The 17,466-nt window shown below is 43.9% G+C and overlaps 2 protein-coding genes across 6 annotated transcripts in view; both read right to left on the bottom strand.

Moving 5' to 3' along the window:
* Positions 1-2,946, bottom strand: part of TMOD1 (tropomodulin 1) — an 80,789-nt gene extending 77,843 nt beyond the window's left edge. The window contains exon 1 of the mRNA XM_029202943.1: positions 2,799-2,946. The gene's annotated coding sequence lies outside the window, so the exon portion shown is untranslated. The remainder of the gene's footprint in view (positions 1-2,798) is intronic.
* A 5,236-nt stretch (positions 2,947-8,182) lies between these two features.
* TDRD7 (tudor domain containing 7) overlaps positions 8,183-17,466 on the bottom strand; it is a 102,627-nt gene continuing 93,343 nt past the window's right edge. For all 5 annotated transcript variants that reach the window (XM_029203040.1, XM_029203041.1, XM_029203042.1 and 2 more), the window contains 3 exons: positions 15,964-16,466; positions 11,241-11,401; positions 8,183-8,641 (listed from right to left, as the gene is read on the bottom strand). In XM_029203040.1, coding sequence (XP_029058873.1) covers positions 8,421-8,641; positions 11,241-11,401; positions 15,964-16,466 — 885 coding nt within the window. In that variant the 3' untranslated portion in view covers positions 8,183-8,420. The remainder of the gene's footprint in view (positions 8,642-11,240; positions 11,402-15,963; positions 16,467-17,466) is intronic.

The following is a 17,466-nucleotide window of genomic DNA, read 5'->3' as shown; positions in this document are numbered from 1 at the left end:
TCTGAGCCAGGACTGGCTTCATTTTACCCTTTCTTTGCTCAGCCTGAATCTAGAGGAATGTGATTTTAGAGCCTGTGACATTCAGCAGGTCATTAAGGAAGGCCCTCAGTCCTCCCATGTGCATGTCCCTTAGATGCTCTTTTCACCTCTTCCCCTCTCCCAGGTCTATCTCTGCCTCTTTTCACACTCCTCAGCCCAGAAACACCCGCCTCCCCTTTCGGCCCTGTCTCCAGCTCCTACTACCTTCTCTCTTCCTTCCTTTCTCCTCCAAGCTTTTAGAAGAGCTGTGGGCTCTGTCTCCAAATCTTCGGCTCCCATTAGCTTCTTCTTCCTCTCACTAGCATTAACATCATTGCAGGTACCAAGCACAGGACCAAGGGCTTTTCCTGCATCATCCCCCTTAATCCCAACAGCAACCCATCTGAAATGGATGCTATTATTATCCCCTTGTACAGAGGAGGAAACGGGCTCAGACAGGCTGGGTCACTGGCTTCAGTAAAGCAGTGGCAGATCCCATTTTTGAACCCTCTGCAATGCCCTGGCCAAAGTCACCCAATCATGGTGGCCCTTTCCCAGTCCTCTTCCCCTCTGTCTCTCTGCACCAGCTGGCACTGCCAATCTCTCTCCTCCCTTGGCTCTTGGGAACCAGTTTCTCCCGTTCTTTCCTTCCTCTTCAATAGGGTGAGTTCCCCTGGATTTCATCCCTGGCGCTTCACTTTTCTCATGATAGAAAGTCTTCCAAGGGAAGCTCTGAGTCCTCTTAATTCCAGGTCCACTGGAAAGCATCTTGCCCACCCCCTCATTGCTCAAGGTCACTCTAAGTGGGTGGCAGAGCTGGGGCTGGAGCCAGGTGTCCTAATCTCCAGGTCAGCCCATTACTCAGAGCTGCCACTACCTACTCTTAGTTTTTGTGGTTTTTTTGCTGAGCAGCAGGAAGCAGCCCAACCCTGGAGGAGGGAGAAACTGTGAGACCCTGATAAGGTGGGGCGGAGGCTATTTTTAGAGGACACTGGCTTTCTACTTAGGCTGGGAGGAACTTAAGAGCCAGGATCTTCTAAAACGTGGGTTTGCAAGACTGGCTCATTAAATAGAATTAACACATCTAAGTGACAGCACTCCTTGCTTTCACTCTCTGCCTGTTTGTTGTGTGGCTCGAATTGATGAGAACCTCACTATTTGTCTCCATTTCCTCTTAATTCTGTGAGGCTTTAAGATGGCTTTGGAAAAAATATATGATAGAAAGTAAAGTAGAAACAAAAATGAAACTTCAAGATGAGGGCGTTATTGTCTGAGCAAGGGGAAGTCCTGGACAGCAGCAGACCAAAGAACAGGGGGTGTTGAACAGATCCCCAAGACCTGCCTGAGCAGCAGGAAGTGTCAGGAAAGACATGAGAAAGGCTGGTGGAGACTGCCTGGCATGTCCAGCAGCGTGTGACCTTGAGCAGGGGGCTCTGCAGCCCCTCGCCAGGAACAAAATGTTTGTCACCACTGGGTGAAAAATGGGAATTTTTTGGGTTCCCCCACTGAGGGCCCAGAACCTGGATTAGGGTCTGGTTTTGTGATTCTACAGGGAAAAGTTTAGGCCAGGTAATATGCAAGAGTTTGAGAGGGCCAAGGTCAAGGCTAGAAAAGATGGGGAGGGGGTGTGCCTGCAGAGCTCCGAGGCAGCATCACAGACACCAAATAGTCGGGGAAACAGAAGCCAGGGAGCGGCTGGACTGGAGCCTCTAGCCCTGCTCAGTTCATTGGGTCTAAAGCTGTTTGACTCACAAGCTTCTTTGCGAAGGTGATGGCTGCCACCCAGCACAGATGCCCATAATCACCGTGGAGCGCGCTTCCTGGGTGTGTACTGCCCAGGCTTTCCGAGGGTCCTACTGGGTCTTAGTATAAGATCCGAGTCAGAGGGACCGCCAAAGTCTCTGGTCTCCGCAACCCTTCCGGATATGCGCGGCTGTGCCTCCAGCGTCTCAGGCCCAGAGCCGGTGAACAGGTGGGGGGAGCGCCGGCGGTCAAGAGCGCGCCCTACTGCTCTCACGGCCCTGGCCACGAGCTCTATCGCGGGAACCAAACCCCGCTCCTACAAATGGGGAAACCGAGACCCAGGGAAGGGAGAAGGCTTGTCAAGTTCACCCAGTGAGTTGGCGATAGCCAGAGAACTCCTGCCTCCAGGCTCTTCCCCTCTTCTTTCCACCTCCGCGCGAAAGGCGCGTAACGGTGGTGCTTTAAACCTTGTCATCCCACGCAGTTTGGGAAAGTTTTCTTGCCGCAAACAGGCGCAGCGCGAACCCGGGTATCACGTTCACTTGTGCCAATGCGTCCCCACTCCCACCTCCACTCTCTGCAGCCGGCGGGGAGGCCGCGCCTGAGTGCAGCGCTCGGCGGCACCTGTACCCAACAGAGCGCCCGGGGCGCCTAGCCACTGCGCGCTGGAGTCAAGCGCGCAGCTGGAACGCCGGCCCCGCCATGACCCCCGCCCTCGGCGCTGCTCCTCGAGAGCCCCCAGGTCCTTCTCCCTTTTACAGACGCGGCGTCGGGGTCCAGAGGGAAGGGCGCCCTGGCCGGGGCCACGCGCGCCGAGTGGCGCGGAGGCGAGCGCCCGGTTCCGGACCCCGAGACCCGGGCTCCCCAGCCCCGGAGGCAACCCGAGGCGGCGGCTATTTATAGAGGGAGCCACGCTCAGTCCCTCTTGGCGGCGGCGGCGACAGCTGAATATTTTGCCCAGATATGGCTGGGGCTCCGGCGAGGGGGCAGGGAGCCCCGCGAGCGCGAGGGGGACCCCTGGCCGGTGGGACACTTACCGGTCAGTGGAGCCGCGGGGGCTGGCGCGGGCGCGGGCGGCGGCGGGACGAGCGCGGGCGGCAGGCGGGTGAGGGGAGCGCGGGGCTGGAAGAGCTCCCGGGCGGCCGCGAGCGGGAGGGCGCTGTGGGCTCCGGGGGTGGGAGCCAGGGGCGGGCCCGGCTCTGCGCAGTCACCGCGCCTCGCCCCGCCCGCCCAGTTCGCCTTCCTTACCTCTCCCTCCACTCGGGGGCGCCGGGGCGCAGCGCGCAGTCCCCTGCCGGGGAGAGACGCCCACAAGGGGAAGCGCGGGGCAGGGACCCTGGCCGCCCCAAGCTTGGGTCCGCGGCCAAGTGGGTGCGCGTCGCCTCCTGTCTGCGTCTAGGTTTCCCCACTTGTACCAGGTAGAGTTATCTGGAAAAAGGTGGGAGGAGTTTTATTCCTGTGTGGTCTAAGATGTAAGAATCGGTAGGTCCTTGGATGGAGCAAAGCCAGCCAAGCGGTTGCTGCACCTTTACCTCCTTTGATTGAAGCAACGACCCATCCGGTCTTATCAGCAGCCCAGCTAGGTCCGGTTTGAGCCGAAGCTTTAGTCACGATCATTTTGTGAACATCCAGTTCCAACAGAGGCAAATGCATTCCCTCTATACTGGAAGAATAGAGTATCCAAAATACGACTTAAAATAACCAAAACAACCCCAAAAGCCCCACCTTTTTTTTCTTCCAGTTTTATTGAGATATGATTGACATACAGCACTGTATAAGTTTAAGGTGTACAGCATAATGATTTGATTTACATACATCATGAAGTGATTATCACAATAAGTTTAATGAACATCCATCATCTCACATAGATACAAAATTAAAGAAAAAAAATTTTTCTTGTGATGAGAACTCAGCATTTACTCTCTTAAAAGACTTTCATATATAACATACAGCAGTGTTAATTATATTTATCATGTACATTTTATCCCTAGCACTTATTTATCTTACAACTGGAAGTTTGTACTTTTTGACTGCCTTCATCCAATCCTCCCCCCAAACAAAAATGTGATCTTCTTTTCTATGAGCTTGTTTGTTTTTGAAGTATAATTGACCTACAACATGTTAATTCCTTTTGCACAACATAGTGGTTAGATATTTCTATACATTTCAAACTGATCACCATAAGTCTAGTTACAATATGTTACCATACAAAAATATGACATAGTTATTGACTAAATTCTCCACACTGTACATTTCATACCCTTGACTTAGTTTGCAACTGGAAGTTTGTACCTCTTCATCTCCCTCATCTATTTCTTTCCTCGCTCCAACCCCTTCCTCTCTGGCAACCACCTGTTTGTTCTCTGTCTATAACTCCATTCCTGTTTTATGTTGGTTCATTTGTTTTGCTTTTTTAGATTCCACATATAAGTGAAATCATACAGTATTTGTCTTTCTCTATCTGACTTATTTCGCTTAGCATAATACCCTCTAAATCCGTCCATGTTGTCACAAATGGCAAGATTTCATTCTTCTTTGTGGCCGAGTAATATTCCATTGTGTTTATGTACATCTTCTTTATCCGTTGTCTGTTGATGGGCACTTAGGTTGCTTCCATATCTTGGCTACTGTAAATAATGCTGCAATGAACATAAGGGTGCATATATCTTTTCAAATTAGTGTTTTTGTTTTCTTTGGCTAAATACCCAGGAGTGGAATTGCTGGATAGTATGTTAGTTCTATTTTTAATTTTTTTGAGGAATCTCCATAGTGTTTTCCATAGTGGCTGCACCAACTTACATTGTTGCTAACGCTGTACTAGGGTTCCCTTTTCTCCACATCCTCACCAACACTTATTTCTTGTCTTTTTGATGATGGCCATTCTGACAGGGGTAAGGTGATATCTCATTGCGGTTTTGATTTGCATTTCCCTGATTAGTGATGTTGAGCATCTTTTCATATGCCTATTGGCCATCTGTATGTCTTCCTTATACAGATGGGGAAATATATCTATTCAGATCTTCTGCCCTTTTTTTAATCGTTTTTTTAAAATGTTGAGTTGTATGAGTTCTTTGTATATTTTGGATATTAATGCCTAACTGGATATATCATTTGCAAATATCTTCTCCCATTCTGTAGGTGGCCTTTTTGTTTTGTTGATAAGTTTCCTTCACTGTGCAAATCTTTTTAGTTTGATGTAGTACCATTTGTTTATTTTTGCTTTTGTTTCCAAAAGCCCCACTTTCTTAAAAGGCTAATATGTTTTCCAGAACAAACCACTTAAACCCAAACAGAAACTTTAAGTGTTTTAATTTAAAAAATGGCTCATAAAAAGGAATTTGTGGACAGAAAATAAGGTGTCTTTGGATTATTATAGGATAGTTTCTGGTGGGATAGACCCTATTAATATAAACTTTTTAATATTGGTGTACAGATTACTAATGAGAAACACCTTTTTAAAATCTTGTTTCCATGCAAATGTACTCCTACATTACAAAACCCTCATGGGTATATGAGAATATTCCTCTCAAGGGGCATGTGCAATATATTTTAAAATAATGCAATGATTTAATATTTCAGATTTAAAATTTTAAACCCTTTTTTTGTGGAATCAAACATTTAAGAAAAGGGCATACAACATAACTGTGCAGGTTTAAGAATTTTTATCATGAGAACACCTGCTGCAACCACCAAGTTAAGAAACAACACTGCCAGCAGCCCAGAAGCCAACCTGTGCCCTTCCGGGTCGTCACAACTCCCTCCTGAAGTTGACCACTTTCATGACTCTTTCGGTAATCACTTCCTTGCTTGCCTCTTTCCTCCATAGTTTATTTTCATTTGCGAAACTCTATGTTGTGAGATTAATCCGTGTTGGCTCACGTGACTGTAGTTTGTTTACTCTCATTGCTGTAGAGGTTTCCATTGCATGAATATATCACAGTTTTTAGAAACATACATTTTACTATTAATGGACATGTAGGTTGTTTCTGGGTTTTAGCTATTACAAATAGTGCTGCTGTGAACATTCTTTACCAGTATCCTCCTGCACAAGCGCACACATCTTCAACACACTTGGAATTAACAAAAATGGAAACATTTTCACCATTCTGGCATATGAGCGGTATCTCATTGAGTTTTGAATTTGCATTTCCCTGTGTCCTAATGGGTTGAGCACCTTTTCATGTTGACTGGCCAGTTGGATTTCCTCTTCTGTAAAGTGTTTGTCCAAACGTATTGCCCATTTTGCTTCTGGATACTCTTTTGTTTATTGAATATATGTAATCTATTATTTTCTCTCTGTGTGTATATATATATATATATGTATGTATGCATGTGCTTTGTATGTATGTATGCGTGTGCTTTGTATGTATATATGCGTGTGCTTTGTATGTATATATGTATGCATGTGCTCCAATCCGTGCTTTGCCTTTTCACCTTCATAATAACGTCTTTGAGGAACAGGTGTTCTTCATTTTAATCTTGTCTAGTACAGTTGACCCTGAAACAACACAGGTTTGAACAGTGCAAGTCCACTTATAGATGGATTTTCTTCAGTAGAAAATACTACAGTACTGCACCGTCTCTGGATGGTTGAATCTGAAGATGTGGAACCACAGACACGGAGGAACTGCATATAGGAGGGCTGACTGTGAAGTTACATGGGGATTTTCCACAGCAGCGAGGGTTGGTGCCCCTAAATACCCTCCCCCCACCATGTTCAAGGGTCAACTGTATATCAATCTTTTCCTTTATTGTTAGCACTTTGTGCATCCAGTTTAAGACATCTTTCCTGCTCCTGGATTATAAAGGTATTTTCCTGGGTTATCTTCCTACAGTGGCCATTCATGTTTAGGCTTTCAGTCCACCTGGACTTGAGTTTTGAATATGGTATGAGGTGGGGGGCAACTGTCTGTCAAACTGTCCCAGCACCAGATTAACTTTTCAGTTACATCCACAACTAATTGCTTTATTTTAAAAAGTAATAGAAACATTCCTAAAGTTAGTGAAGTACAAACCACTTCTTTCTTATCTGTGGACAATTTGAAGATTTTTGTTGTTGTTGTTATTAGGGAAAGAAACCATTATAAAAAAACACTTACACTACTTTATTTCACTTAAACATTTGTGTGTCAGGATATTTTTACTTTATCATAAATGATTACTTAACTCACTGGCATGAGCATTCCTGAATTTTGAATCACTTTAATTATAAATACTAAATATAAATTTTAAAAAGCTGGAAAGACAATTTCAACACATTTTACATGAAAAACTTGAAACATCTGGTCTTTATTTTCTTTCCGTTCTTACTTTTCCTAGATGTTCTCAAATAAAAATAAGCAAATGACTAAAAACTTTTATCTCTGGCCTGGTCTTCTCCCCTTCTCTCCATATTTCCAATAGTTTATGCATATCTTCACACAGAGGTCTACTAGCTTAAATTCAGTATATGTTCAAAATCAAAAATTTAGGCTTCCCAGTCAAACTGAGTAAGGGGTCACCATCCTAGAGCTCACAAGAGCTGCTTGGGTGCATCTTTTCCCAACACCACATTCAGTGAGGTCACATTGTTAGGTGGAACGCAACAGCGGTAGGAATATTTACAACATGGGAATCGTCAGACACTACAAATCAAGGCTCACTCCCCACATGACCGCCACACACCCACCAGAACTAGCTGTCAAACATTTACCGGGATATGACTGGATAGAGAGATGACTAAGACCCCTCCCTCCCTCAAGGAGCTCACAATCTAGTTGGGGTGACTGGCACAGACAACTAGTTATATGCTATGAAGCTCAGTGAGATCTGGGCAGCACGAGGGGCACAGTCAAAGTACAGTGCAGTAGGAGGGGCACCAGGGAAGGCTTCATGGACAGACTGGGAGGTCAGGGAGGATACTGACAAACAAAAATGGTGGGGAGAAAATGAGCTGCAGTCTGAGGGAAAAGAATAAGAGTGGTCTGGAGGGAAGTGAGGCTTCCTTTAGAGTATCAGTAGTCCTAGATGAACATGCGTGGGGTTTGGGAAGGTCCAGTGTGGCTGGCGCAAGGAGTAGTAAACAGGGAGGTTGGGCAGGGAGACTGTAAAGGCCTGCGTTTTCAGTCCAGACTCTCTGGGCAATAAGCCACCCAAGATTTGGGGTGATCTGGGGTGATCAGGACGTGCTGGTTTGCCTGGGCTGTTCCTCCAGCAGCACCACTAGCAATGCTGATGGGCTAAAGACTCAGGAGAGACTACACATGGTGTGGTGAGCACCTGCTTTGGGACCCATCACTACCCCAGGGTAGGGTTAAGTCACGGAATTCTCAGTCTAACTGGAGAAGAACCGAGCACCACAAGGAAGACAACATGAATAGAAAGGGAAACTCTTCACCTTAAGGTCATAAAGCCTAGAAATGATAAGATAAGTCAGTTTTTGTATTGATAAACATTTTATTCTAATAGTAATAATTCAAGTGCAATTCTCTTTGAAAAGTCAACTCTGTTAAAACAAAACTTGTTAAATATCTTTCATCAAACACAAACATATTCTTTTCAATCCCGCACAGCAGTCAGAGCCATGTAGCAGAGGTAAGATTTTTTTTTTTTAAAGCCTACTACATTTTGTTATTGCTAAAAAAAATCTGAATTAGTTGTTAGGGTCTCAGAAGCAGTGATTAATTGATTTTTGAAAGCTCTACCAGATACTCTGACATAAAATCATGAATCCAGATATCTGTGTCTGGCAGTGACGTGTCCACTAAATAGACCACTACTTTCCGGTCCCAAGGGTTAGTGTTTTCTATAACTGTCTGCACCAATGCCACCAGAGGTTTCTTCTCCACGTGATTTCGAAACACCATCGAAGCCTCCTCAGACCACTGGCTGCACTTCACTCCTAAGAGGAAGGGAGTTCGCAGATCAATGAGGGGTCAAATGAGCCTTTCTTTGACCCGTTATAATGGAAAACTATTTAAATAGTCCCAAAGTAGTTAAACACACCAGCTTGGACTTGCCTAACTGAAAAACAGATGCTGAAGAATCTTACAACAGTCTTGCTTACAGTTTTTCTATTCTGAATGGGGTTATTTCTGTAAACCTTCACCTACAGACTCAAATTTCATTTGAGATTTAATGCTGTGATATAAAATGAAGTTATAATAATGACTGCCCATTTCCGTAAAGTATATGTAGATATAGACTGATGGAGAATGAAATATCAGTATCAATGACATTTCTCTTATTTACAGATTTTTTCCCCTGATGAACCAGATATAGTAAAAAAAAGAAAAGAAGAAGAAGAAGAATTAATACACTTAACAGTATTTTATTTTATTTTATTTTTTTTGTGGTACGGGGGCCTCTCACTGTTGTGGCCTCTCCCGTTGCAGAGCACAGGCTCTGGACGCGCAGGCTCAGCGGCCATGGCTCACAGGCCCAGCCGCTCCGCGGCATGTGGGATCTTCCCGGACCGGGGCACGAACCCGTGTCCCCTGCATCGGCAGGCGGATTCTCAACCACTGCCCCACCAGGGAAGACCAATAGTATTTTAAATTACATACATCACCATGGTAAAAGCACTGGAATGAAAGTCTGGAGACTCAGTTACTATTCCCAGCTCTTCCTCTATCAAATGGTATGATCGTGAGGGAACCAGTTGATTTCTCAAGCCTCAGTTTACTTCTTGTAAAATAAAGTGGTTGGACCAGATGAATTTTAAGTCCCATGCATTTCTAAATCCCCATGACTTTTAAACTTGAGAGCTCAAGTTAGAGAATTCTGAATTAGGTTTTAAAACAAAACTGAGACAAGAATATGTATTTTTCAAGAAGTATTATTAACTAACATAAATTAAGTTCACATATGTTAGATTAGATATATAAATTATGCCCCATAGTGATGAAGGTCTGGGAGTTTCACATATAATTTAAAAGACTTTTCGGTGTAGTGAGTGGGCTAAATTCTTTGATCACTAAGAATTTCCCATGAGAGAAGCCTAGAACTGTCTATAAGCTGCTGCTTCAGTGACTGTAACAGAGTCTGAGCCTCCCAGCACTGGCACGAATTCAGTGAAATGAAGAGGCTGTAGAGTCCCCTGCACAGGGAACACCAGTGACTGTGGCCACGAAGCCGGGGTGGGGATGATGGGGCCATGCGATCCTCCCTCACGGAGACCCCTTCACTGGGCCGTTTGATTGTCATGTTTAACAAAATGTGTTGTTAGAAAAACCTGAACGTTAAAAAGTGAAAATGAAAAATGTAGCCATTAATTCTGAAGAAACCATTTAGAAGTTTGAGTTCAAAGCAGATCAGTGGTAGTCATGCCATGTGTAAGATGCCATTTTTGGTTCATATCTGTCTACCATGGGAGTTTCCTTTGAGTTCTAGTAGGAGACACAAAGAAACTGGAAAATACTTCAAATAAGGCAATCTCTCTCTCTCTCTCTTTCTACCTATCTATCTATCTACATATATATATCTTCAATAAACGCTGTCAATAAGAAGAATTTATATACATAATTTCTCTCATTTCTGAGATCAAGTCAGTTCTGCCACTGCTAAGTGTATGGGGTGAGCGGGGGGTGAGGAATGAGGGTTGCTCATGTGGTCATAACTCGCCCTATCCCAGCACAGCAGGACCTCCAGACAACTGGAGGTGTCGGCACCCCTCAGCCCTCTTGGCCTCCGCACCCTCTGCTCACGGCGACAGCTCTCTGGGTGGAGTTTCAGCTAGGCACCCGTGCTACCTACTGGTAGAGGGCACACAGATATCTGCACTGCCTTCACAGAAGATAAAACAAATCTCATCAGACAGTATCATAAAGAAGTACCACTCTACACCTATTAACTCAGCTCCTCAGATTTTATGACAGTCAACAGGCTGGTGTGAGTGTGGTGAAATCACACACTTGTGTGTTGTTAGTTGCGATGCAAGTGGAAACTGATTTGGCCATGAAAATGTCATATTCTACGACCCAGGAATGTTTTATAATTGTGGAAGTCCATTACGTAGATGCATTATAATTCCTGCAATAAATTATGAAATCTTAATCGCGCAACGTTCTCCTGTTGGTTATTTGTCTCATTGTTTCCATTTGCTTGTTTTGGCTAATGTATGTAGCTGTGGGTTTTTTTCCTCAATACTACAATAAAAGTGTAAACAACCTAAATGTTCAACAATAGGGAAACAACGATTAAACAGAATATTTTGCAGCTATTAAGAATTGTTATCAGGACCATCAAACAACCACCCAAAAAGTAATAGTGTGAAAGCAGAATGCAATACTGTACCTGTACGAAGATTACAGTTTTAGAAAAATACTCATACATGAAACCAGAGACAGAAAGGAATATGGAAAAACAGAAACAGATATAGTGGAAGGGCATGACCTTGAGAGATCATTAAAAATTATCAATAGGCCAATGATTCTGTACCCAGGACAAAACGACAATATATACTACTGTTGTGTCATGAGTCCAAATTCCCCAGAAGTTACCTGCTAGTTGAGCTGTGACTGCTTGAAACGGCAGCTTTCGGAACATGTCCGCCAGGGGCTGCACTTTTCTTATGTTGACTAATTCGTGCTTGCCATAGTCCAGCTCATACACGGACACCAGTCCATTGGTCAGGATTCCTTTTAAAAGCACCCTGTACCACCTAGATGTGCATTGGAGTAAAAAGGAAGAAAAAAACGCACAAAGTCAATACCTGCTTTAAGGGCAACATTTTTTGATAAAAAGGAAAATTAATACAAATGTTATTTACTAAAATATAAAACTATGCTGTTGTAGAAGTTTTTAAAGAGACTGCTTCTTCTTTTCCAAAGGTTACTATTCTCTGCTTTGTCACTGGCTCATTAGATGGAATTTGTTCACTCAATACCCTTTTACAGGCCTCACGGAGCTAATAAAGGAAAACCACCACTAAGCAGGAGGAAACAGTGCCACAGAGCACAATCAGGACAAGGCTGGCAGATCCCTTCACTTTGACGGGGAGACAGGAAATGGCCATACTCTGGGGACAAGGTCCATGTGTGGAAGATGGAAAGAGAGAAGCAAGCGGGACCAGCTATGGAGAATGCATTAATTCAGGGACTTCCAGGCAAGATACTTTAGGGCTATCCAGGTAGCATCTGGATCAAAGGTCTGGAGCTCAGGAGAATGGCTGAAGCAGGAGATACAGATTAGAGTTGGTAGGGGGGAAGGTCATCAAAATAAAGGTAGTTTATGAAGCTATGAGAGAATGAGAATGCTTCAGCAGAGAGTGTTTGGAAAAAAGTGAAGTGAGGACAGAATCCTGGGAAACACAAAAATTTAACGCAAAGGAAGGTTACCCAGTAAAAGGAGACTGAGGAATAGAAGGTAGGTGGCAGCAGGAGGTCCTGAAAAGAGTGATGCTGCAGAAACCAAGTAGTGTAAAGCATCCCATGTTACAGGGAGGTCAACTAGGATTGAGTTAACAGAAGCCACTGGACTCGGTAATGAGCTCTATATCTTTAAAAAGAATGGTTTCGGGACTTCCCTGGTGGTGTAGTGGTTCAGAATCCACCTGCCAATGCAGGGGACACAGGTTCAGGAAGATCCCACGTGCCGCGGAGCAACTAAGCCCGTGCGCCACAACTACTGAGCCTGCGCTCCAGAGCCCGCGAGCCACAACTACGGAGCCCTCGTGCCACAGTTACTGAGGCCCACGTGCCTAGAGCCCGTGCTCTGCAACATGAGAAGCCACCGCAGTGAGAAGCCTGCTCACTGCAACGAAGAGTAGCCCCCGCTCACCGCAATTATAGAAAGCCCATGTGCAGCAACAAACACCCAATGCAGCCAAAAATAAATAAAATAAACTTATTTTTTAAAAAAAGCTACAAAGAGGCCAACTTCAAACACTGTATATAATTGGGGGGTTCTGGGAGGAACTCTAGAAACCTTCAGATAAGCCCAAAGTGAAGCAAGCAATTACCCATGAATCACAGAGACAACAGGGACACAGAAAGGTGTCATAATAAGTACATGACCTGAGGGCCAAACAGACCTGACCTTTGGGGGCCAAACAGACCTGAGCTGGAGTCCCACTGAGCCATTTTTCAGTCATGTTAACTCTGGGCTCTTTATTTAACCTCTCTGTGCCTCAATTATCTCATGTGTAATGTTTAGTTTTAATTTACTTGCAGAAATAATACATATGAAGTGCCTAACACATTAATTTGGCATATAACAGGCAGTTGGCAAATGGCAGCCATCATTATAAGTATTCTTAAAATGAAGATAAGCTGTGAAGATAAGAACTTTAGATTAATTTGAAGAGAAATTTCCATATGTGGAAATGCCAGTATGGTGCAGGTTGCTAATTCATATAAGTGTAAAAGGAGATAAAAACATTTGGTTTCCACCAATATCACTGTCTTTAAACTGTTCAAGGCAAATGACTGATGGTCTGTGCTTTTAGTCTATAAATAAGAGGTACAGAGCTGTGAGGAGAGAACCATCAGGAAACCTATGTGTTGCATTTCTATTTAGCTTTCAACTTTCAAAACTAAGAGCTTAAATAAAGGCTTCAGTTTTGACGACATTACCAATTTCAGTGCAAGGCTACATGTGGATCACCTGGAGAGTTTACTTAAAACACAGATTCTGGGGTTCTACTGCCAGAGGTTCTGACTCAGGAGGCCTGGGGTGAGGAAGGGGAATCTGCATTTTTAATAGGCTGCCCAGGTTATTCTTAAATTGGGATAGATTTGGAAATCACTGTAATCAAAACTGTTCCTGAAATTCCTAAATCTTAACTTACCAGAGCTGGGAACAAGGTTTAGTAAATAGTCCTGGGTCGTAAGCAAGACAGAAGCTCTGAACACTTTACATTGATTCAGTTCATAAAGTTTCAAAAAATATCAGATAATCTGTTCCCATATATAAGACATCCCTTGATTATCTGGGACAAATTAACTGATTAAAGCCCCAGAGTCCTGAGGCAGAACTGTTCAATCCATGGGGGAGTAGGGCTGGAGTCTGAAGTCCCACACTACAGATCTCCAGTGTTCAGAGATCTTCACATGATCCTTCCCTCCAAGTGGCACCTCCCCACCACTAATCATCATTAATCTGCTCCTCAGATAAGAGTTAGCATTAGTTTGGCTTTAACTGAGATTAAACTATCCAATAACAAAGAGTTCTGATGAGGCAAATTGGAACCCATTTATGCTTATGATTGTAAATAACATGACATAGTAAAAATATTTTTTAAAGGTGAAAAGCTTATGACATATAAGTTGAATTCTTTTTAGAATGAGAGCTATTATACTTTTCACTTTTAAGTGTTGAAAATTAGTTTTTTTCCTCCCATAAAAATAACAAAATTTTATAAATGCCTGTACTTGCTATCTTAAGAATGAATGAGGGGCTTCCCTGGTGGCGCAGGGGTTGAGAGTCTGCCTGCCGATGCAGGGGACACGGGTTCGTGCCCCGGCCTGGGAAGATCCCACATGCCGCGGAGCGGCTGGGCCCGTGAGCCTTGGCCGCTGAGCCTGCGTGTCCGGAGCCTGTGCCCTGCAACGGGAGAGGCCACAGCAGTGAGAGGCCCGCGTACCACAAAACAAACAAACAAAAGAATGAATGAAAGCATTTTATAGAAAAAAAATAAGCAGTTGACCTTTCAAGTTGAGTTTTGGGGGGTGTGTATGTATGTCTGTGTGTTGGGACAGGGAGGGTAGGGGGAGAGATTGTTCTTTTTGTTCAGCATTGTCAAATAAGCTGGCACATTTCCCCTAAGAAAGCCGGCAAAGGGAAGGGGGAGCGGGGAGCTTGTGCCATTGTCCAGGGCTTCCCGGAGTGAGCGTATAGCTTGAGGAACTTGGGCTTCCTTGGGTTGGAACCAGCACATCCTGGGGGTTTCAGCAGAGGAGAGTGTGGATCCAAATGTGCAAACGTGAGAAAACAGACTGAAAGTGCTAAAACAAATGTAAGGAATTATGATTCTCACTGTCCAAAGGCCAAAGAGCAGTGAAATAGGCACTGTTGCACCTTATAAAGGGTGCCACAAGTTCTCTAGAGAGAAACTGACTGCATACATCAAAAATCCTGTAATCTTTAAACAAGTGACTTCTCTTCTAGGAATCTATCTCATAAATACATAATCAGAGAGCCGAACAAAGATTTAAGTTTAACATTATTTGTAACAGTGAAAAATCTGGGAGAAAAAAACCTACAAAAGAAAGTGATAAGTAAATTATGATTTCTCTATATGATGGAATATTTAGCCATTAAAATGTTTATGAAGAAATCTCATCACATGGAAAAATGTTCACAGAATTATGTTAAGTGAAAAAGTAGGTATGAAATTATATATAGTAATATACCAATTGTATAAATATGTATAGGAAAAAAACTAGAAGAAATACATAAGTAGTTTAACAAGGGTTATGTTGGTTGGCTGACTTTGTTTTCTTATACTTTTTTTTTTTTTTTTTTGCGGTACGCGGGCCTCTCACCGTTGTGGCCTCTCCTGTTGCGGAGCACAGGCTCTGGACGCGCAGGCTCAGTGGCCATGGCTCACAGGCCTAGCAGCTCCGCGGCATGTGGGATCTTCCCGGATCGGGGCACGAATCCACATCCCCAGCATCGGCAGGCAGACTCTAAACTACTGCGCCACCAGGGAAGCCCTAAACATTTTATTTTATTTATTTATTTATTTATTTATTTTTGCGGTACGCAGGCCTCTCACTGCTGTGGCCTCTCCCGTTGCGGAGCACAGGCTCCAGACGCGCAGGCTCAGCGGCCATGGCTCACGGGCCCAGCCGCGCCGCGGCATGTGGGATCCTCCCGGACCGGGGCACGAACCCGCGTCCCCTGCATCGGCAGGCGGACCCCCAACCACCGCGCCACCAGGGAAGCCCCTAAACATTTTATTTTTAAAATTTAAAAAGTCATTAAATAAAACACATTATTTCTTAAATAAAAAAATATTTTTCTCACAGGAAAGTAGAAAAATATTTAAACATTCACTTTAGATATAATGAGGTTTTTAAGAGGACTAGGGTCATTAGATTTTTAGATAAATGGCATCATTTTAAATATAAGAAAATTGCACAATTCATTGGTCTTATTTCACATTCAAAATTCCCATTTGTGCAGTTCCAAGTCCCCCTGCAGGGATTAAGGACTCTTGGTATCATTCTACACGTTTTTCTTAGGAGGAGAATAAAAGGCTCTGTCTGTCCAAGGACCTACTTATTTTCCACTTTTGCAGCATACACTTGGTCTTTCTCCACTGCCACATGGCGCTCCTCAGACACACTGTAATAAAGAATCATCTCTTCCATCAGAACTTCCAGCTTATGTATCTCTTGCCACGGCTGGACGACAAAGTAGCCCGGGTGACAGGCCACTGGCACGTACACATCCATGTGTTCCCCTGGCTTGGACAAGTGGACAGGAGGTGGCAGCTCCTCCATGGAGAAAGAGCTGGTATGGTCTACCAACGACTTTTTGAGGATATCCGAGAGGCTCTTTCTGAAATTCTCTCCAGTGTTGCCCACAATGGAGGTGTTCGCACTCTTGCTGTTGGGGGAGCTAGCTCCGCTGGATATGGCACTCAGAAACACATCCTTCTGATGCTTCCACAAGTCTGCGTTTGTGATCTGGCGATTGATACTGCGGTGAGGGTCGGGGAAGTTCTTGGGGGTAAATAAATAAATATGTGCCATCCCTCTGGTTTCATCCACTTTTGTCACCTTTGGAAAACACACAAAACCAACTTAAAGAAATCCAAGTTCACGCTGAATTCTGAGGTGGTTATAATATTAACTTTAAATATTATAAAACAGCATTTTGCAAGGAACCCAACTTGCTAAAATCATTTTATTTGAGGTCAGATGAATTATCTATCACAGCTGTAGCAATGAATAAGCTCGTAGGTCCAAGTAGTCTAGAAACCAGTGGTAAGCTTGTGGAAATGAAAAATTTACTAACCTCTAAAAACTGAGAATATCTATGACTGGGTAGAGGTCATTATCACTGAGAGGAAGTGATTCTATATATCATGATTAATTTTTTTATATTAATGACATGTTAAAACACTCAAAGAAGAAAGAGTAACCCAATGAATCCCCATGTGCTCATCATCCAACTTCAACAATAAAAAATAATAAAAATGGCAAAATGTCCTGTAAGAATTCTGCTTAATGCTGGTGTACCCTCAGACAGAGAAGGGAAAGAAAAAGCTTTGACCTTCACCATACCCTTTGGGATCTTTGGTCCAAAGTCCTTGTTTCGTCCTAATATCTGCTCTCACCCCTCTCCCTTTCCCCCAGTTACATGAGAGGAGAGGGACCTTGGGAGAAAAAGAGGAAGAAAGCTCACTGAATAGGCCAAAATTATAGTCACCATTTTGCACCTTTCGCCCAGGAGACCTCTGATCACCTGGCTACCTTTTTCTGTCAGAGGGGTTAATGTCTGTATGGGAGCACCACACGTTGATAACTGGACTGTGTGTCCCAAAGGGCTGGGTGACTGTTAATTCTTCTCATCAACTCCTCTGGTTTATCTTAGGAATAACAAAAATGAGACACTTCTAGCCACATCTATCTTTTACCAAATTGGGCTAGAAATGAAAGGCAGGAACACAGGCATGAAGACAAGGAGACACCAGCAAGGCAATCCTTCTAAAGTAATTTACTTTAAAAGCTTTTCTCCTAGCAAGGGGAGTCTATTTAAATTCATTCTTTGGAGGGC

The sequence above is a fragment of the Monodon monoceros genome, unplaced genomic scaffold (assembly GCF_005190385.1).
Source record: "Monodon monoceros isolate NGI ecotype Baffin Bay Population unplaced genomic scaffold, NGI_Narwhal_1 Super_Scaffold_5, whole genome shotgun sequence".
In the NCBI taxonomy this organism is placed as follows: domain Eukaryota; kingdom Metazoa; phylum Chordata; class Mammalia; order Artiodactyla; family Monodontidae; genus Monodon; species Monodon monoceros.
Note: the sequence above shows the minus strand (reverse complement) of the source record. Positions and strands in the feature narration are given on the sequence as shown.